General features: G+C 38.4%; 1 protein-coding gene across 1 annotated transcript in view; it reads left to right on the top strand.

Annotated features, from left to right (window-relative positions):
• LOC144457664 (fibrocystin-like) overlaps nucleotides 1-23,324 on the top strand; it is a 179,742-nt gene that overhangs the window by 64,251 nt on the left and 92,167 nt on the right. Inside the window, exon 3 of the mRNA XM_078155660.1 lies at nucleotides 3,102-3,314. Within this exon, the coding sequence (XP_078011786.1) occupies nucleotides 3,102-3,314 (213 nt within the window). The remainder of the gene's footprint in view (nucleotides 1-3,101; nucleotides 3,315-23,324) is intronic.

The following is a 23,324-nucleotide window of genomic DNA, read 5'->3' on the forward strand; positions in this document are numbered from 1 at the left end:
ACTTGGGTTTCAGGAACTTTAAAAAAAGTTTCTGATAACTGTATTTCAACAAATTGGTTTCTTTAGTAATCCCATACATTAAATCCATACAATATTATGCATTTAAAAATAATATTCTCAGGAGAGGGTCCATAGGCTTCATTGAACTGCCAAAGGAATCCATGACACAAAAAAAGGTTGTGAACCTCTACAATAAAGATAATTTTTTTGTTCTAAGATTGAAGATGGCAGCAAATCAAAGCTAAGACACTAATACAATCACTACCCTTATCTTAGAATGAAAGTAAAAGGTGTGTGGGAAGCAAGGAGGACTATTGATAGGTATGTAAAGGTAATTGCTACCATGACCTTTCCCAATTACAATGGGATATGCCCTTTGAGCTTCTTACTTCTGTGTCTTATTTCTGGACAACAATCCAGACTCTTCTTGAAGACCTCTTTTGATAATGCAGTCCTTCACATCAAGATTTTTACCCTTAAGTTTTTGTATTTTCTAGCCCTAGAACACTTTGAGATTTGAAACATGTTGGAAACAATAAATACTTACCTGGGACATTTTAGGGCATGGGAGAAGCCTGGGATAAGCTATGTTTTGGGAAATGCTAAAGCAAAATGGAAGAATTTAATTCTATTTTTATTAACATTAAAAAGTGGCCACAAATGAGTACAGAATGTTCCCAAAATCTTAGTGCGCTTTGAAACTTTAGTGGCCTAAAACTTCACTAAGACATTTAGGAGACCCCAAATTTTTAATGTATATATTATTTCATATTTTAAATGTTTGATGCTCACATATTGGTAGTGACAAAGGCAGAGGCAGAGAAAGACAGAATGACAGGGACAGAGAGAAACAAAGACTAAAACAGAGACACATAAACAGAAAATGAGAGAGAAACAGACAAGGAGAAACTTTAATACTTAAGGCAGGGTTTCTCTGGTGAGACATCTGTTGAGGATAAAAACCATAGCATAAAAGTGAGCATTTATTTATTGGTAATTAATTAAATCTTAGTGCCTTTCCTCCTTATATCTAGGAAGGATGCTGCTGTATTCTCTCCAGAAGCTAAAGGGTTACACAATGATTCTTCCCTGGCAACGTTTTGCCTCTTGTTAATAAAACACCTGGAGCCTCTTTACTTGGCCTCACTCTCAGATTTGAAATAGCATATTTTATACTCTTTTAAAACCAAATTTGATCCTTCATAAGAACACAGCAACAAATTTTAAAACCAAATTTGATCCTCCATAGCAACAATTACACAATTCTGGGGTATTTATATATGTTACTCCCCTCCTTATACTCTACGTTCAGGCCAGACTGGCTTTCTTGACATCCTTCACACATGAGATTCCATTCCAATCTTTGGGCCATTGTACTGGTTGCTCCCCATGGTTGGAATGGAATCCACCTTCATCGCCAATTTACAGAATTATTAATTTCTTCCAAAAATTACCTTGTATACATTTGGCGTATACTTTGCAACTGAAACCTCGTTTCTACGATTTTTTTCTCACTCATTAGAATGTGAAATCCTTGAAAGCATTGTCTCTATTTGGATACCTAGCACCTAGCATAGTGATGTGCACATAGTAAACATTTAATTAATGCTTTTCATTCGTTCATTAATTTATGTGTCTTATAATTGAACATGTGCTTATGGAGGGTAGATTCTGTTTCCTTTTTCATTTTTATAATTCTCAGTGTCTAGAATAGTGCCTGCTGTACATAGTACAGCACTTAATAAATGCTTGTTGATCTGATGACTGATCTGAATAGCAAATTTGAAGGGATATAACACTTGATAAGGACCGGAGGGAACAGGATTTTTTATCATGTCAAAATCTAGTTCATTGGGTAATATGGGACAAATTCTTTTCCCTTACTTTGTCTTCACTACAAATGAGAGGGGACGATGGTACTTTTGTAAAATGCAAAAACATCAGAAGCTAGAGAGTCACGTTTCATTTTGATATATGAGGAAAAATTTATTAGCAGTTAATGTTTTCCCAAAGTGGAAAGGGCTACCTTGGAAGGTAGTGAGTTACTCTATCAAAAGAGGTCTTCAAGAAGAGTCTGGATTCTTGTCCAGAAATAAGATGCCCTCTGAAGTCCCTTGTAGCTCCAAGATTTTACTATCCTGCAATCCATATGAAAAGTGACAAAAAAATAGTTACTAATCCAGGTGATCTGTGTACATGCAGTTAATGTGTTTCTGAATATCTGGAAGGTTTAATGACTTTTTATCTAAACTTTTTGTGTCATGCAGATACTATTAAGCCACCTTCTGTTTTTCTTTCTAGTCCAGTGGTCTACTCTATGATTCTGCTACATCCTCAAATTTTCAGGTCTTTCTGGGTACTATACAAAGTTCTCCTCCCTCCCTCTCTCCCTTCCTTTCTCTTTCCTTCCCTTCTTCCCTCCCTCGCTTCCTTCTTGTCTCCTCTTCCATTTCTCTCTCCCTCCTTTCCTTCTTCCCTCTTTACCTCCCTTCCTTCCCTTCTATGTCCTTCCCTGTTCTTCTCTTTCAAATGGGTTTTTAAAAAATTTTTTTCCCTCAACAAAACACTGTTAATTTCAGGATCCAGTAATCTCAATTCTTTAGAGGACTAAATTTTTGTATACAATATCATAAATGTTCACCCCATCATTATTTGAAACTTGCAAGATTTGAAGGAAAAAATAAGTAACTTGGAGCTAAAATCCACACAGATTTGGGATTTCAGGAACGCTAACATAAGTATTCCTTTCACTAAAAGAAATTATTTTAAAGCCTTTTAAAACATGTAGTCACAGAATTCTTTTTCAAACACTTTAATTATTGATTTACCCATTTTCATAGCCATCTTTAGCTTGCATCTTAACATGACAGTTTCATTGCTGCATGTCTGACCCCTATAATTTGGCTTATAGAGGGCAGACCAAGAGGGAATAAGCTCAAACACTAGCAGGAGAGAATAGACAAGAGGAACAATTTCCTGAGACAATAAGGCTGAACTGTGTTACTGAGGAATTAAATAAAAATCTCTTTCCCTGGAGTTCCAGAAGGAAGAGAATACACATCTTGTCAGAGGGTCTAACATTATGTTTTTTTGACAATTAGGTGGCAAGCTGATGTTTACTGGCCCAGGACCCATTGAGCTCCATGCTCACTGCATCCTTGTATCACATGGTGGTGAGCTCCGGATAGGATCCCAGGATAAACCTTACCATGGCAAAGCTCTGATCCACCTCCATGGGAGTTCTCCTTCTACCATCTTCTTTCCATATGGAGCCAAATTTCTCGCTGTGAGGAATGGAACGCTGTCCCTGCATGGTGAGTCAGGCTGGCGATCAGCCGAATGAGCGTGCCAGAGAGTTTACTTTTGGTCTAGACTGTGATTTTTCTGTGTTCATGTTCCCTTCCCAGAAGAAGAACTCACCCCACTAAAGCTAATTGGCAACTACTCAGAAACTTTGTTTTTGAGTTCTCTAGAGGCACTGAGAGGTTAATTGACATCACATACCTGCCCGGTGTCTAGCACAAGCAGGACGTAAATCACACAGTGTCCCAAATGAGCCATCATTTGTGCTGGAGATATGTCTGTTAAACTTGGATGTACTGGGAAATATTATAAGTGAATTCTCTGCTTGCTAAATGATGTGGAAGAAAGGACAGTCTGGTTTCAGCATGGGGCTCTTCCTTTAAACCAGATAATGTCTCTGTGTTGTCATTATTACTTACATCTATCTGTGTGCCTCAGGCAACTCCCTAGGACTTATCTACTATCTGTGATCTGTGATGGTGGAGGGAGTTTCCCCCATACTGATGAAATCATAGAACCTTTGCTATCATGATTATTTAATACTTATTGATTCTTTCCTACTTTGGCAGCCCAGCATCAAACGGAACATAGAGAGGCTTCTGTTTTAATCTCTACCACCCCTCCCAAAGTGCTGAGAAGGTTATTTCCAGAGATCAAAGAAAGGACTTAGGATCAATCAATCAACAAACATTTATTGAGCACCCACTAGATTCTTGGCACTGGGGACACAAATACAACCATGAGGAGCCTACATACAATTGTCTGTACCCTACAGTACCTCAGTCTAGCCTTTGATCAACAAATGCCATCTATCCCCAATTTTCTTAAACAGGAGCTTTTCCTTTAGTTTATTAAAAAAAAAAGATTGTCAATTTTTGAGTCGGTAGAAGTTGCAAAGAGGTAAAATTTAGGCTTCGTGTAAGATAAGCCTTCCAAACAATTAGAACCAGATTAGAAAAAAATTAGCCAAAACTTTAAGGAGGGTGGAGAAATTGAGGCTTTGTTTAGGGTGCCAGACATCAGGGACTGTGCTTTTCCATGACTCGTATAACTCAGGCAGTCTTGTGCTGTGCATAGTATGGCTACCATCTCAATCACATTCCATTCCTTTCCTGGTTGTAGTGGCCTATGCCTCCAAGGGAATGCTGCCCTGCTTTCTCCTATTGCCTTCTACCCACTAGCTTCTTCCTTACCCGCCCCCGCCCCCTTCAGCCTACTCGTTGGGATTGGAGAGTCCAGGGTTGTTCCATAGGAATTGGACTTTTGGGGAGAGGGATGTTCCTCCCTGTCCTCATTGACCTCAAGTGACCCAACTCCACCCTACTCCCTCCCCAGCAGCAGCTTCAGGATGTCCCAGGGTCTGCATCTCTGCTCCCACTGGGCCTTGTTCCCTGACTTCTCTCCCCACTTTTTCCCTCACCCTTGGCCCAGGTACTAGAATTTCTAGGAAGAGACCAGGGTGGTGCTATTAGCTTATCTTTCTATAATGCTTTACATACAGTATGTTCTTTGATCCTATCTTTTAGGTGGGTAGTTCAAGAATCTTTCATCTCACTTTGCAAATGAAGAAATTGAGGCTTATAAAGGTTAAGTGACTTGTCCAAATCCCACACATCTGGGAGCTACTGGGTTTTGAGGATGGGTACAATAAATCTCAGAGAGCTGCCTCTGCATACCTCTCCCCCACCCCCAAAAGTCTATTCTGGATCCTTGAATCCCAAGCTAGTTCTTAAACTCAAATTTCCTGACTCCCAAGTCTTATGTTCTTGTCAGTACAACACCATTTCTCTTGTGATGTTAAATACATTTATATAGTGCCTGGAGACCAACATATGAGAAGGGATAATGAAGTGAATGCTTGGTATAAAAGTCTGACAGTTTATATATAGATCATTAGCAATAGTATTCACTTTAGTACTTTAAAATGTCTATCTTTGGCTCAGATTCCTTAAGAACCAAGCCAATATCTCAGAAATGTTCAGATTCCTTGAGTCTGGCCAATATGGTGGATCTTTAATAAACCTTGTCTTTGGCCGAAAAAAAAAAGTCTATCTTTAAGCTTTTGTGTTAGCTTTCTTGTTAGCCATAGGTCAGATCATCCAAAACAAAAGCTTTCTGAGTGGACAGATGATTGGTGATCACATTGTGTGACCACCGTTTTCACTCACCCAATTCTCTTTTCTTTTTGTTCTTATCACCTAGCTTTTCCCGTGGTCTTGAAGTCTAGTAACATTGAAGGATACTCCTTAATTATTTTGAGAACTTGGGATCAGCAAACCACTTGGGTAAACAGAGCTTATAGGCTTCCTGATGTCCTTCTGTCTTTTCAAATTGGGATGAGAAAGAGGAGAAGGCATGAGATCAAAGTATCAAAAGGGATCCCCTTCAATAAGGTCTTCTATACCTCTCCATCATGCTTCTTCCATTCTTGTACATGTGGGAAGCTTTCCTTGCCTTTATCTAGAAGTCTAAAGATAGGTGATCTAAGTACATTAAAAGCTCCTTGAGGGAAGAGACCTTATCTTAAATTAGGAATCTCCCATAGCAAGTAATACAAATGCCTTGCATATAATTAGTATCCAATCAATACTTGCTGATTGATTATTGAAACTGGCATTAGTGGTTGCATTGTTACAGTACCAACTTGATGGCATCAAAATGCACTGAGTAAGTTACTAGCTATGAAAACCTCAGTAAAAATGAACAGTTTCTTGCAATTCTCTTCTCTCTCTGGTTGCCTTGGATCATTTCTCACCCAGACATTTTGGTACAATCCAGTGAACCACCTGGTACAACCTAGAGGACCTTAATTAGGCCACCAATGTCTCCATATTTGATGACCACTGTGCTAGGGAGTGCTACCAGTATAATTTTTACTGGAATTTAAAATTCAAATGAAAAATATGAATAGCTCATTTATAGTGTTCTACAGTTTAGAAAGTGCTTTTTGTATAGTAACTCTTTGGGACAGGTAAAACAAATATCACCTCCATTTTCTAGATGAGGAAATTGAATCTGGGAGAAGTTAGGTGTCTTGCTTACAGTTAGCAGGTTAGGAAATTGCAGATTTGGGACTCCAATTTCAGTCTTCTGTCTTTGAGTTCATTGATCTCCCTATGCTACCCTCTATTTTAGTTAATAGGGATAGAGAGTGGATCTGTGATTCCTTTGCTACTGAGAACTTGTAGATCAAGGGAACATCTACCAATCTACCAATTCACTTTCTACACCATTTATTGTATTAGAGAGTTGCCTAAAGGACTGAGAGGTTAAATAATTTATCCAATGACACACAGCCAGAATGTTTCAGAAGCAGGACTTGAGTACAGGTCTTCCTGGCTTCAAGAGTCATTCTCTAGACACTAACCCATACAAGCCCCCTTCCCCCCCCTTTTTTTTTTATAAATAACATAAAGATTAAGGATAGTTTTTGAAATTTATTTTTAATGCCTTTTCATTGATATCTTTTGTTTTTGTCACCTTAATCTCCATATATATGCTTTCCCCTCCCTCCCCCCTACAACCATCTCTTAAAACAGAGAAAGGAAAAGAAGAGGAAAATAAAACGAGTACAGCAAAACTAACAAAAACATCGTTAGAGTCTGACAACATATGAGTTGTACCACACCTAGTGGTCCCCAAATTTTTGCTTGCAGGTCTGTGCTTCCAATGTACACTGTTCTTTATGTGCTTAAAACACATTGGAAAGGAAAGATCAACTGATATGGCTTACAATCAATAGCAGGCAATAAAAGTAAGCCATCCCCTCCCCCTAAATACACATCCAGATTTGTGAAATTAAAAATAGATATTGCTACTTGACAACCACGGTGGTGGTTCTGGCAGCTACAAGCACAAAGGCCTACTCATATTTTCCTTCCTAGCTCCTTTTGTGCTTTCCTGGGGCCATATTGAAGCTACAGACTACATAACAAATTGCCCAGGGCCCCATATGGGAAGAACTGGGAGCTCAATGACACAAAAGAGCAGCAATCTAGAAAACAGATGAATGCAAGTATTTTCTTGCCTAATATACAGACTTTCACCAGTGCTGTTTATTTGGATGGTCTGTGATTGAGTAAGGAGCTTAGGTGTTCTGTGAGATACTTTGTTTTATTGAATAATTAAAGAATCAGAAAGTATAGCAGCTGAGTGATCCAATCTTTATTACTGCAAGAGCAGACCACCATTTGAGCTCAAGTCAAGTCAACAAGCCTTTATTAAGGTCCTATTAATGACCCTGGGCAAGTCACTTAACCCCTGTTTGTCTTAATCCACTGGAGAAGGCAATGGCAAACCACTCCAGTATCCTTGCCAAGAAAACCCAATGGCAGTACTGACATGCTATGGTCCATGGGATCATGAAAAGTCAAGTTGGACAAGACTGAATGACTGAGAGGCAGCTAGGTGGGCAAGTGGATATAGCACCAGCCATGGAGTTAGGAGGACCTGAGTTCAAATCTGGACACTTGACACTAGCTGTATGACCCTGGACAAGTCACTTAACCTCAATTGCCTCACCAAAAAAAAAAGAATGACTGAACAGCAGCTATGTGTTGTGGGCAAGTGGATATAGCACCAGCCATGGAGTTAGGAGGACCTGAGTTCAAATCTGGACACTTGACACTAGCTGTATGACCCTGGACAAGTCACTTAACCTCAATTGCCTCACCAAAAAAAAAAGAATGACTGAACAGCAGCTATGTGTCAGGCATAGTGCTAGATGTTGGAAATACAAAGAAAGGCAAGAAGCCATCTCTGCCCTCAAGGAGTTCATGGTCTAATGGGGGAAGGAAAACGCTAGCTATGTACAAACAGGATAAATTGCAGGTAATCAACAGAGAGAAAGCACTGCAATTAAGGGGATCAGGAAAGGCTTCCTGAGGAAGATGGGATTTTAGCTGACATCTGAAGGAAGCCAGGGAGTTTAGAAGGAAGAGATGGGGATTCAGAGAGTTCCAGGCAGGGGGAAACAGCCAGTGAAAATGCCTAGAGCGAAAATGCCTAGAGCTAGGAGATGGAGTGAGGAACAGTTATTGGATCTTAGAGTATATAGAAGGGAGTAAGTCAGAAAAAGACTAGAAAAGTAGGAAGGGGCCAGAGTATAAAAGGCTTTGAATGCCAAATGGAAGATTTTATATTTGATACTGGAGTTGATAGAAAGTCACTGGAGTTTATTGAATAGAGGTGTGTGTGTGTGTGTGTGTGTGTGTGTGTGTGTGTGTGAGAGTGAGAGAGAGAGAGAGAGAGAGAGAGAGAGAGAGAGAGAGAGAGAGAGAGAGAGAAGATAGACCTGTGCTTTAGGAAGATAAATTTGACAGCTGAGTGGAGGACAGACTGAAGTTGGAAGAGAGGAGGTCAAAAAGAGATTTTTCCTCCCTTGATATCCTGCAGATATCATTGTCCCTAATTCTTTTTGGAATTTGTTCTATTGGTTGGCACTTCCAAAGTAGGGCTTATGAATTCAGGGGAAAGAATGATTTCCTCTCTATTGTCCAATATGCAAAGAAACATTGTGATCCTGAGTCTCCCTTTCAGACTCCAAAGGGACATCAAAGAAGGCTTCATGGAAGAACTTGCCTTTGAGTTGTGTACCTTGAATAATAGAATACAGATAGAGCATAATAAGAACATGAGAGAAAGTAACATGAGAGGAAGTAAGTGTTTTGTGAGATCCAAGGTAAAAGAAAAAAAATTCTGGGAAGAGAGGGAATATTAAGGAAGGCCTCTTGGTGGAGGTGGTATTTAAATTGAATCTTAAAGCCAGAAAGAATGTCAATATAAGGAGAGGGAGAAGTACTGTAGGTATAGGCAAAATGCAATATTCAACTTGGTCTTCTATCTTATTATTCAGTACCATCATGCTAGGGTTAGACTGTTTGTGTAACATCATGGTGGGTTGGGGTGGGGTGTCTGTTTCCACTAAGGCACCCTGCCCTAGGCTCATATGTACTTGGATAAGTCCTGGGTGAGCCTGGCCTCTAAAGAAAGGGAGCAGCCTTTTCTCATTGTCTCTGGTTTTCTTTATTTCCACCCCAGAACCCAGAGGGAAATCACTTAAACTAAGGTTTGGTTCAAGTCTAGGGTGTATCCAAAAGGGATTGTAGTGTGTGTGTGTGTGTGTGTGTGTGTGTGTGTGTGTACATGCGTATGTGTTACCAATGTAGTTTGTTTGTCCACTTGGGTTTGTCTAAATACAGCTCACAGGGAGATATGATTATTTCTAGAGCCCTTCCCCACCCCCACCACCATCTTCTTCAAAGGACACTGATTCCTGCCAGGAGGGAAGCAGAAGATTGGGTCCATGAGGCTGGTCATGTCGCTTTTCTCAAAACGGGGGTACCAGACCAAAAGTTAACATAGTGGAGAGCCAGAACCTGAGTGATATCCTACCTTACCTAAGAGAGAGAGAGTCCTTAGTCTAACCCAAGGGGAAATCTCCCCAAGTCTGTTCTGAGGCAAACTGGGAACAGGGACATACTTGAGGCATTGGCCTTTCTACATGTTGGCTTCTTCCCAGAATCTTTCTTTCCCTGTAGAGGCCTCTCTGGAGAGACAGGAACCATGTGTGGTGAAGTCAGAAAATCAGAATATGTAGGATCTCTCCTTCCTATGCGCTTACCAACTCCACTTCTCACTCAGGCACAGAGCATGGAGTAATCATTCTCCATCAGTGATGAAAGGCTTGTACACATTAGCTTGAGTCCCTGCTTATATGATCAACAGGGTCCTTTCTGGACAGGTAATCGATGTACAAAGTAGATCACATACAAGACAGCTATTCATTTTCTTCATACACAGAAACTGCTTAAAATACAGCACTCATAAGCATCCTTTGACAAAGACTTAAAACATGAGCCTGTAACTCCTATTATACTCTCATGGATGGTTACGAAACATAAAATATTTTGTGAGACTTTTTCTTTAACCTTCATCTTGACTTGGAACTACTGTCTGAATAACCACTCCATTGTCCATTTCTTTTGGCAAGTCAAGGCATGGCTTGGGCTCATCTTGATGTTAATGGTCATCTTCTCCTCTAAGAGACATCTATAGAAAGCTCCTCCTGCTGCCAGTTAGCACTAATTGAGGAAGCCAGCTACTCTTGAATTCACTAGGTAGTCCCTAGGTTTTAGAAGTCCATCTCTTAGCATAACTATGTGGTCACCTGTGCTTAGGGAAAGAAACATAAGCAGAAGAGGCAGCTGGGCCCCAAAGTCAAGGCTGAGGATTACCTTACCCAAATTTTACTCAGCACTTGCACAGTGCCAGGCACATAGTAAGTAGATTGACACGTCCTTGCTGCCATGAGTAAGAAGCTGCCATAGCTATGGGTTGTGGGGTGGGGGAGAAGCATCCCTCCTCTCCTTACACTCAGGAGACAGGAAGAAAGGGCTGTTGAGGGTAGAGTTCCTTCTTTTAAGGGCTATTGATTGGGCTACTGTTGCTGGCTCAGTGGCCAATCCTTTTTTTTTTGACACAGTCTAATCAAGGCATCAAGGTGGGGGTGCAAGAATAGTGACAAATATGAAGCCTCTGGTTGGGTATATCCTTTAGCAAAGGGCAATAAAACCCCTGTCTCATACCTCATGTCTATCTTTTAATTTGCTTCGAGCCAACTCAAAATTTCTTCTTTCAGAGGAGCAGACTTCTTTGCTTCTTAGTTCTTGAGTTAACTTCCCTGGCTCCTTAGATTCTGCTCCCACCAACTAGAAAACACCTTTTGATTTAAATCAGTTTTCTTGGGTGGAAAAAAAAAATCCTTGCTCTTGGGGCATGTGCTTCCCAGCAGCATATTCAGACCATTCCTGAGCATGGCTGTAATCAGGGCTTCTTGGAAACTCTTTATGTAGCCCACAACATAGCCAGAAGCAAAGTAGGGCCCAATGAAAAGGAGGCTAGAGGCCTTTTGCTGGCATCTTATCCCTCACATCAAACAGAACTGCTTCTGACTGTTTCTAATTTAGCCACAACTTGAGTTGTGTGGAACTGCACAAATTGGAGTGCATGTCAGAATTGTTGTTTTTCCCACCTCCTCCCTCCTTCCATTCCCATATCCCTTGCACTAGGTCCCCTCACCCCTCCCACTTCAGAATATCTGATCATAGATCAAAATCACTAAGCAAATATGCTTTGAACTGCTCAGCTGTCACAGAGAAGATGAAGTTAAGCCAGATTTAAATTTATTTTCCTCTTCTTTCTTTCCTTCTTTAACTTTTCTTTTTCCTTCCTTCTTCCCTTCTCTCTTTTTTCCTTCTTTCTTCCTTTTCTCCCTTCCTTTGTCCCTTCCTTCCTCTTTCTTTTTTCTTTTCTTCATTTGTTTTTCTCTTTATTCTTCTACTTGCTCTCCTTCCCTCCCTTTCCCTGTTTCTCTCTTTCCATCCCTTTTTCTGCCTCTCATTTCTTCCTACACTTTGCCTTCTTCTCTCTGTCTCTCTGTCTCTCTGTGTCTCTGTCTCTCTTTTGTCTGTCGGTGTCTCTCTCTCTCTCTCTCTCTCTCTCTCTCTCTCTCTCTCTTTCTCTCTCCCCATCTTTCTTGTTTTTCCTCTCTTATTCCCTTTTCCTATCTCCTTTCATTTCCTTACATCTCTTTCTCCCTCCCTTTCTTTTTCTCCCTCCTTCCCTCCCTTTTCCTAGGTCTCTCCTTCCCTCATTCTTTCCTTAGCTCTCTCCTCCTCTTCCTCCCTCTGTCTCCTTGCCTTTCCTTCCTTTTGTTCCTTTTGTTGCCCTTCTCTCCCTCTTTTCCCTTCCTTCTCGGTGGGCCCCCCTCCCATCTCTTTCCCTTTTCCTGATTTGGTAAGAATTGGGACAAGCTATGGTTGAGTTCAGATTGTTTAGTAAGTTCTGTCAAGTACTCATGGTGATATGTTAATATGACTAAAAAGTCCTAGAATTCCATGTGAATGGCAGTTTGGTGCTTGGGTGGCTGGAGTCAATGGGGAAATTTCACAGTTGACTTTAGCTTTAGCCGATCTTACTGCCAATCAGGGTGTACCACCCATAAACTGACTGCCATTCACATGTCATTTTTAAAGGGAGTTGCCATCTGCTGGGGCAACTTGAATTTTTGACAATGTAATTACGGTTCTTGCTTCCACAGTGGGAGTCTGAGCAGGATTGAGGGGGTTTTTATTGATTGTTCAGAAGGGAAATTTATCAATGTCTCCTGTTCCATTCCCATTACCTCCCTGAGAAAGTTGCCTGACAGTTTCTTAGGAGAAAATGAGCTTCCTGGCCTTGTCTAGATTCCTGTCTTTGTCCTTTTCAGAAAATTAAAAGATATAGGAATCAAGTGCAGGTTGAAAGTTTTTTGAGAATAGGAATAGGGAGGGATTGAAAATAAGACTAACATTGTAATGTTGAGTACCAGCAGTATCGATGAAATAAAAGGTAAAGGAAAAAAGTATACATAGCAAATGATTGAGTGGCTAATTTTATCCTGAGCTGTTAGGATTCTCTGTTAAAATGGCTTGGATCTTACATTCAAATCACATGCTTCTTAAAAGGAATCAGGTCTTATAGATAATATCATCACTACAACAGACTTTGGAATGAAGGTGTAGATTCAAATCCTGCCTTCAATGGTCTTACCAGGTTGCAATAGATGAAATAATGCCTAGGAAGAGATATATTGATGTCAGCTTTTTTTTATTATTATTATTAATAACATATGGTAAAAAGAGAGACATCTCAGTGAAGTGGAAGAACTGTCCTCAGAGCCAAGAAGACCCAAGTTCAAGTTCTTCCATTGATGCATACCAACTGTATGACTTTGTGCAAGTCACTGAACTTATCAGTGCTTTAGATCAGTGGTATCAAGTAAAAATAGAAAAGGGGAACGCTAATCCATATATAGAGATTCCTGAAGGCCACATATTGACTTAGTTTTAAAATATAATGCTATATTTTACTGCATTTTTATTTATCTTATTAAAATATTTTTATTACATTTTCATCTGGCTGGGAGACATTCAAGAGTGAGTGTCCATATCCATGGACCCCATACTTGACACCTTTGTTCTAGACAATTCTTTGAGATGATCAGTTGCAGAGAAAGAATTGAATCTTTTTTGATAGAGGGGGTTTCCTCTTCTGGGAGTTTCCTATATCAATGAAACAATAGGTCTAGGCTCTATCCTTACTAATATATTCAGATATTCCACATTGTGATTTTCCCCGTTATGGTTTTGATATATTGTGAGTTGGCATAAGAAATTAAATGGGAATTTTGCAGAAGCCGCAAATGACATGTAAAGACCAGGAGATGACACAGAAAAGGTTTAGAAACTCAAAAATGCATAAAATATATGTATAGTATTATATAATATCAACCCAAGTTTTACAATGAAGTACCACAAACACCCCTTAAAAGAAAAAGAAAAAATTCAAACTTCTTCTCTAGTACAAAGGGAGGGCCAATGGGGCAGCTAGGTGGTGCAGTGGATAGAGCACTGGCCCTGAAGTCAGGAGGACCTGAGTTCAAATCCAGCCTCAGACCAAACACTTGACACTTACTAGCTGTGTGACCCTGGGCAAGTCACTTAACCCCAATTGCCTAAAAAAAGAAAAGAAAAGAAACAAAGGGAAGGCCAAAAAGTTTTATGTTGAATTTTCCAAATTGTGGGGGTGCCTTGTCCCTAACCCCTGCAATGTTGAAGGGATAACAGTCATAAGAAAACGTTTGCACATCATATATTTTTAGCATGGTAAATGTAGCCCTTATTTGTATAATATGGGGAATGTTTATGAGGTATACAATGAATCCTGCAAAGACAGCTCTTACTTTTCCTAAACTGTTCTCTTTCCAGGATAGTCTTTGTAAGTCTCCCCCATTTGACCTAGGACTATATTCCCTAGAGCCTCTTATTTTAATGTCAGGTCTCTCTTCTCCCCTCACTAGGCATCACCTTCACAGGTTCATGATGTGCCTTCTAAGCCAAGAAAATAATTACCAATTTCTGTTCTTCTCCCTTTGGAGTATCTCCTACGGTTCCTGTTGCATATCTACCCATTTCTTCTAGACCATAATCCTTCCTTCATGTTCTGATCCTGAGGCTCTTCAGATGAACCATAGCAGAGCTGTAGGCCTTGCGGAGGACCTCATCTCCCTAACCTACCAGCTTAGGGCTGTAGTTACCATCCCTCCATGACAGGCTTTCTGGGATGTTTCAAATTCATAAGTTGTGTTCATCCACTCTTCCCAAGGTTATTGAAACCTGGAGGCATAAATTCACAACTTATTATTTACTACAGTATGTATTCAGTTTGTGAGACTGAAATTTCTTGTGCCTTTGGCTATTAGGAGGCTGGAGTTGAATAATATACAAAAGTATGATATTAAAATAAATATCTAAGAGTATAGTTAAATATATATATGTATATGTATTTTAAAATAGAGATCTAAGGGTGCAGTCAAATTTAGGTTTTGTATATTTCTACATATATACATTATATATGTATATATATTTCTACATATATGCATTATATATGTGTATATATATATTTCTACATATATAGAAATACATATAAATATTTATATATTTCTAATGGAACATTCACCCAATGCTATTCTAGACTTTCAAAATTCCTGTTCTTTCTAAGTCTAATTTTCCTTGATTAAGAACTCTCCTAGAATTTAGTTGTCACTTTTCCCACCTTCACCTCAAAAAAACATGTACAAATTCCTTCCTATTTTTCTTTGTTTTGTCTGATGACGTTGTTAAAAAAATAAACTCAAGATCCTGAAGGCATTCAAACTATTCTAAGCATCATGGGAAAACATTATACTTGGATGTTAATAATTTAGAGTTTGTTATCATTAGATCCGAACTGAGACAAAGTTTACCTTTGCATTAGGTATGAGAGGCATCATGGTATGATAGCAAGAGCTTTCACTGGAAGATGGGAGCTTGGGTGCCAGTTTTGATACTTCCACTGTGACATCCAGAACAATTGACATGCAATATCTACCTTACTGGGTTATTTTGTGGAAAACACATTGAAAACATTTTATCTGCACACACATATACACTTACAGCTTTAATAGCTTAAAATTGTACTAAGACTTTTGGAAAAATGTGTAATATACATTTTAAAAAGTATTTGCTATAAATTAGGTTTAAAAAACATACTTGAAATTTTATTCACATATTCAGTTTCTGATCAATTACTTTATAATAAAAATAAAATATATAGCTATATCAAGTAAGAGCTCTTATATATATTATTTTTATTATGAAGTACTTGATCAGCAATTTTGTATATAAATAGTACATCAGATAGGTTGTTTAAATCTAACTTACATGAAATTATTTTTGAAACTTTAGCAGGTTTATTCCTAGTATGGAAATTAATGTTGCTAATCACAAAATAGTCTTAAATGTCCACTAAATAAATTTACCAGGAACTTTACTTGGAAATATTTTGTTTGCATTTGCAATTCATACATATATTTGAAATGATTTACACTATATTTATAATGACATACAATCTAGACTGTTCACTAATTTAGATTGAACCACCCCCAAATTACTGTAAGGTATTCATATTTTACTTCAACCTTTAAACCAGTGATTTTTCAAACTTTATTGTTCTCCTGCCCCTTGGCCAGAGGGAAAGTCCGTGTAGAACACCTGCTATCACTTGTTTCTGAAAAAAAAAATACCCTCACCATGGTTAATCAGAAGAATGGCTTTGCTTTTGATAAAACATCGATGAAGTGATATCTAATGTTTTGTCATATACAAATTATTAATTCATGTGAAAATCAGAATATAGATATTGCTGGGTATCATAGGTAAAAAAACTGAAAACTAGGAAAGATAGTCCACTTTGCACTTGGCTCTCCTCCCCTGTTCAGCATGGCAGGATTTTGGCAGCCAGGAGGGAGTGAGGCAGGAAGTGTGCAAGCAGAAATGATGAAATATGGCAGCAAAGGGGTGATGCCTTAGGCAAGGTCATTGGACTCAGAGGGTCAGAAGGGATATGGCATCTCTCCTGGCCATGAGAAAGGATAAACAATAAATGAGAGATTGACTCCACTTGGTAAAAAGATTTACTGTAGCTTTCCTTTACATAGCAAATTTTCCACTATTTTTAAAATGGGACTCAATTGCAAAAGTTCAGTTGTCTCTATGGGATTTTAGAAATATGCCTTTTGCAAAAATGAGGCACATTGGTAGAAAAGACCAGCCATACTATATTATACCAAGGTTTTCCTTTTTTTTTTTCTGTTTGGTAACATTTCCCTCATTGTCTACTAATGGTCTTTTCCTTTCTTCTATTGAAGTTTCTTCCTCTTACCTCTTTTAAATATCCTCCCTCTACCTAATTTCCTGGATATTTCTATCTTATCTTAAATTGCTGCTTACTCCTCTCAAACCTCTCTTCCATATGTATTCCTTTTTTTCCTTTTTAGGCCAAATCTAAGTTTTTGGTTCCATTCAGCTTTATTCTCTTTGGATATTATAAAATACAAGATCCACAACTTTCTCTTTGGTAATCACTTATGTGCAGCCGTGTCTGCATTTGATAGTGTGTGTGTGTGTGTGTGTGTGTGTGTGTGTGTGTGTGTGTGTGTGTGTGTGTAGTGGCTAATTAGACCACCTTTGAAGATCCCTTTGCTCAAATTCCATGGGGACAATCTCAAGGGTTGCAGAGGTGATTAGGCTGTATTTCTCTGCCCTCAACTTTTAGCTTTCCGAAAGAATGGCTATAGTATCACAAAGCCATTAAAGGGAGAGAGCAAAACCCAACATGGAACTCTCATATATTGTTGTTGTTCAATTGTTTTTCAGTTTTGTCTGACTTTTAATGATGCTATTTGGAGTTTTCTTTACAAAGATACTGGAGTGGCTTGCCATTTTCTTCTTCAGCTCATTTTACAGATAAGGAAACTGAGGCAAACAGGGTTGAGTGACTTACCCAGGGTCTCACATCTACTAAATGTCTGAGACTGGTTTTGAACTTAGGAAGAGGAGCCTTCCTGACTTCAGGACCAACACTTCATCCACTTTGCCCCCTACTTGCCCAATGCTCATAAATACTGATGAGATTTATTGAAAGATATACATTTGTAAATATAGGAAATTTAGCCAGAGCTCTGCTCTACACTGCTGGGAGTGAGGAAGTTGCTGATGATTGCCTTTGGTACTCCTAGATGAAGGACGTGTTACTTTAGGCTATAAGAATTTTCTGGTTCTGTTATCAGCATTCTTTATATGGATCAAAGTACCAGTATATAAATAAAAGAATGTGTTTTGTGAAGTTTGTATTCAGTCAAAGGATCTCATCTGAGGACCTAGAGGGCCACATGTGGCCTCGAGGCTATAGGTTCCCCACCTCTGGTAGGTTATGGGATGAATTTTGGGTCCTTTTTATGTATAATAGCTATACATACATGCATACATACATACACATTATACTTAGGTAGGATCTATCCAGCCTCAAATATGCATGTATAAACATATATATATATTATATATATATATATTTTGAATGCTACTTGGTCAGTGCTGATTGACCTTGTGCCTCAGGCCTTGGACAATTTTTTCTGAAGGCTAATTAGCATGATTTAGCTTATGGATAGTCTTTTTGAAACCTATGACTGGTTGTTTAAGAAACTGGGCCTTGCTACATAGTCAAGATTCTCAGTGATCTTAGACTTAAGCACTGGAGTTAAAAACCCATGAGGGGTGATTTTCATAATTAACCTAAAGATAATGTACAGTCAGTGACATGGAACAGTAACAGCTATTTTAGGTAAGGCAGTCTGCTTAGCTTGAATATTCCAAAATATCCTAAGAATGACTTTGACAGAAACTACTGTTGTCTTAGAGTGGTGGAGATGGGGCAGAAAAGTGCAAAAGGTATTCCAGAAGTTAGAAGAAAAATAACTTACCATTTGAATATTCAGGTTTGTGATGCTACAAGCCTCCTGCTTCAAAGCAAACCATGAATTCTTAGCATGCAACCAAAAAGAGCTGGAAGCAACCACAATAAATACCAAAGTTTCTTCTGTTTAGGAAAGGAGTCTCCCCAAATGGAACTTGTACTTTTAGTTAAGATGTACAATACATGATAACAAAACAACAATAGCAATAATAATATTGACTTGACATTATTTCTTCTTCACTTCTAGAGGAAGGAATTCATACATTCAGTAACTGTGAGATGGGTTGCAGCAGACGAAATAAGGCTAATTAAAAAAAAAATGCTGTCCAGATATCCATAAGGATGTGTCAGGAGTCTATGAAGCTGGGGCATTAAGGGACTAAATTACTTTCTTATACTCCTGTAGCCTATAGCCACCAAATCTCAGGAACTGTTTTACTTATGAATTTGTATTACCAGCACTTAATACAGTGGCACATAATAAGTGCTTAATGAATGCATCCATCCATCCAAGCAGCCATCCATCCATCCTTTCACCTCAGGGATGCTGCCAAAGCAGAAGATGAGATAGTAGACTTGGAAAAATGCCTGTAGTCAATTCAGAGAGTAAAAACCAGAGCAGGAATTGTATCTCAGTATTCAAGTACACTTCTAAAAGTGGTCTGCGTAACAGTTACTGACTCTTGAGAGTTCTCTAGGTAGTTATGGGCTAGCACAAAAAACAAGGACCATAATAAAATCTGAAAACAGGTTTCCTTATGCTAATTTGAACCTACATGAATAAAGTTATATCCATAGTGATGCTTGTGTATCTAGTCAAACACTCAATGAAATTTATTATGATAGTAATTAGGTGAAGTGATTTTTCAGTACAAAAAGTTGAGGTCTCCTTTGTATGAGCACTATATTTCCAAAATGTGGATAATCTTCCAGGTCTGTCAGTGTGGCCCGAAGTTCTCATAGGAACCAGGAACAGATGTTCCATATGGTTCTCATTGCATCCTGATAGAACTATTTCCTGGGTATTTTGACCTTTCTACTTTGATTCTTTCTGGCAACCTGTTTTGTAGTGAAGGGGTGAAAATAGGGCCTGATTGGGTGGGGGGTAGGGAAAGGAGAGGAGGGAAAAGCCAGTTAATTTTACTTTCCATATCTCTAGAACAGGCTCACGGGATTTTGGATGAAGGCCTTTGAAAGAAAGCATGAATTGTTACTATGTCCAAATGAGTTTTCTTAGCCTTGGCCCAAGCCCCAATGCCAAGGGAAATGAGGATTCCAATTCTCAGCGACGGGAGCAGAGTTCTGTGCCTAATTCCCTTTCATCAGGGGTGCTGGAAATTTACACTGATCAGTTGTGGATGCAGCCAGCTGATCTGAGCGTTTAAATGATTGCTCCAGCCTTCATTCTCCTTCCTGCAGGCGCACATTCCCTGTTTCACTCGGTAACAACAGAGATTAACTGGCAATGATGCAAAAGGCTCACAGCTGCATGCAGATAACACCGAGCACACACAAGCTTCGCTTTGCCAGAGTTTTGCTCCCATCCAGGTAGTAGGTATCATAGCTAGTGGCTCTCAGTGGTACGGGGAAATGATACATTTAAAATGTCCTACACTCTCTTTGGTCTATCAGATCATTTTATGTTCATGCTTTAGTTGTTCCTAATGTCACATTCAGGTCTTCAGACATAAAATACTTTCATTAAGAAAACATCATAATTGTTATCTAGAAAGCATCCATATATATGCAGTACAATGTAATATACATTAAAAGAAAATGCAAGATGGTATTCTTGTCCTCCAAAAATTTATACACTGAGAAGTTTGGATTTCAGTTTACTTCTCTGAGTTATAATTCCCAATTTAGGAACACACATCCATGTGAACAGAGCCCTTTTGGACAAACTGACTTTGTTGTACTTTGGGCTTCCAGTAGTCATGAGTCTTTAGGACAAGAGGATGCTCAGTCTCTCTTATTATGGCAGCCAGCAGTGCTGAGAATGGAACATTGCTGCAGAAAAAAATATACCTATGGATAATCTGGCTAAAACTCAAATCTCAGGTAATGTCAGCATTGGCCAAGGGGGAATAGTTAGTACTTAATCTTGTTAAGAATAAATAGAAATGTTCAAAGTTGGTATCCCTACGGTAATGCTATTCATGGGTAGCAATGAGTAGTAGCTACTAAAGACTTCAAATACGTAAGTGACCCTCCTGTCAGTGTGCTTAATGAGCAAATTCTTTTTCTGTTCTCTTTATCAATCTTTAGGGGACTATGAAAGATCTCTTTCCTCATTAAGCAAGATTGATATCAACTGCACCTCTTTGCCGAAAGCTGAGTTAATCAATGAATAATGTTGAATTAAGCTTTATTGATGCACACACATAAATATGTATATTACAGTCCACAGGTAGCTCCCTACCTCTGTATAAATGCACAATAGGTATATATGCATGTGCCTGCACATATACACACATGTATATGTATGTATGTATACAGGAATATGTATATACATCAGTGAATATCTACATATATGTGCAAATATGAATATATGTGTATATAAATATGTACACACATGCGTGCACACACACATATATGTATGTATACTTTGTGACCTTGGACAAGTCAACTTCTCAATGCTCTAAGCATTGAAACTCCTGGGAGTTTCCTTTACCAATAAAATCACAGGTTTGGTTCCTTTCCCTATTAACAATAATAAAATAAATATTGATCAAGCCTCGTGATCTTTCCATTTGATATGAGGAAGGGGCTTCAGAAAGACAAGTTCATGTTAAAAGTAATTCTGATTTATTCTATTTTAAAAACAGTTTATTTGTTTTAATAAGCTAGAATACATCTTCCCAACTTCCTTTCACCATTTGAGAACACAAGAAAATAAAACCCATTACAAACATGTATAGCCAATCAAAACAAATTTACATGGTGGCCATATCCTAGAAAAGAAAAAAAAAGAAAAGAAAAGGTCTTATTCTGCATTCTTCATTCTAAACCCTTCTACCTGGGGGTAGGTACTGTATTTCATTAGTCCTCTGGAATTTAACTGGTCATTATACTGATAAGAGATCAGAACAATAGTATTCCATTACATTTCTATACCATAATTTGTTCATCCATTCCTCAGTTTATTTGTTTATTCTTTTGTTTGACATTTAAAGCTTCTTCAGAACCTGGCCTTTTCTTCCTTTTCAATATTCTCAAATTCTATTCTCTTCCACTTTCTCTATTTTTCAATTGCATTGGTCTGCTTGTTTTTCTGTACACCGAATACTCCATGGCCCATTTCTATGTCTTTTCGCTGATGGTTCCCCTTGCCTGGAATGCTGTATCTCCCAACCCCTGTTATTTAGAATCTCTGGATCACTATAACACTCAGCTGAAGCACCACATCTTCCAAAAGGTCTTTCCTAGTCTGCTAAGCTTATAGTTCCATCCCTTTTAAGGATAATTTCCACCCACCCTGCATTTATCTAGTATGTTTTGATTTATTTGGTTTTTTCTCCCATTAAAACCTCTTTGAGAACAAGGATTATTTTTGCCTCTTTGTATCCTCAGTGCTTAGCATAGTGCTTGACACATAGTAAGTATTTAATAAATGCTTGTTGATTAATGTCTCCATGTTTTAACTTTGCAGTTTAATGGAGATGATTGTAACATTTATATTTATATAGCATTTTACCATTTGTAATGATTTTTTTGAATCTCTTTTCCCTTCTTCCTTGCCTACAACAGCCCTATGAATTTAATGGGGACAGTTACAATTATATCCATTTTATAGATGTGGAAACCTCTAGAGGTTACGTGACTTATCCAAGGGCAAAGAGTTATTGGCAAAGCTAGGGCTGGAATTCAGGTCTACGTGGTCCTTCTATGGCACTACACGGTCTCTTGGTACCTTTCTTTTACCAAAAGGTCACTATCATCAAATGATTTCCCTGATACCTCAAGCTATTGCCTATGGAAATAGCCAAAATAAATTATACTATCAAAGTTACCTTTTCATAACACTAAATACCTTCCCAACCCCCACCCTTTAATAGCTTATACACAGGTACATATGTTTTAAAACATTGCTTCCCTTATGGATATCGGTGAGATCAAATCCATAAACAATAATAATATTCATATAGCATTTTAAGATTTACTATGTATCATCTAATTTTATTCTCATAGCCCTTGGAAATTTCCTCATTTACAGATGAGGAAACTGAGGCAGATAGAGGTAAACTGACTTGTCCAGAGTTACGCAGCTAGTAAATGTCTAAGTCATGTTTAAACTTGGGTCTTCCTGACTCTAGGTCCAGAGTTTTCTCCACTGTATCATTTAGTTGTAGAAAATAGGAAGCTGATTAAATATATATGATAGAAAAACAATAATTTCCAGGCTTCTAGGTGTTTTTCCAGTCTTCTCTTATGACAAATACTTTTACAATGTTCATGCATATATTATTGTCATTTTTGTTTTCACCAAACTGTTTTGAAGACCACAACAGTTATTCCTCTTCATCAGAGGTTATTGGCATTGCATGATTTTAAATCAGATTGGTTGAGGTTAGGGGCAGATTGAGTTTGAAGGTTGAATGTGGGCAGGTGCCCACTCTGTTCAGAAAATATTGAAGCAATTTAAAAAGTTGTTGCTGTACAATGCTGCTTTCTTTCTCCTTGCTCCCATTCAATAGAATCGGCTCTTGGGGCATGGGGCAATTATGAATGAATGACACTGATATGCTTGAACAATAATTTTAGCAAATATAATTATGACCAGGAGTCATTAGGAAGAGTTAATGAACAGTTTGCTGACTCACAGGCCAACTTGGAAAAGTGGTTAAGTAGTATATTAAATTGCTTGTTAGGAACGCATCTTTCTTCCTTTAAAGAATATTCATAAACAATTGAATGTTTTAAATAGCTTTTTTATGTGTTTTGTTGTCTCGTGGCCCAGAGAGGAAGTGCATCTCCCAGGATAGCAATGCCTATACTTTTAAAGAGTAGCATAGGGTGAAACATAGATTACTTTGTAATTGAAATTTTGAGGATTATACTCTCCATCAAAAGAAATCCACATAGGATAGCACTGGAGTAATACTGAGTAAAGTTTATATGGCTTATCA

Source organism: Phascolarctos cinereus, unplaced genomic scaffold (genome assembly GCF_003287225.1).
Source record: "Phascolarctos cinereus isolate Bilbo 61053 unplaced genomic scaffold, phaCin_HiC Scaffold_5;HRSCAF=322, whole genome shotgun sequence".
Classification (NCBI taxonomy): domain Eukaryota; kingdom Metazoa; phylum Chordata; class Mammalia; order Diprotodontia; family Phascolarctidae; genus Phascolarctos; species Phascolarctos cinereus.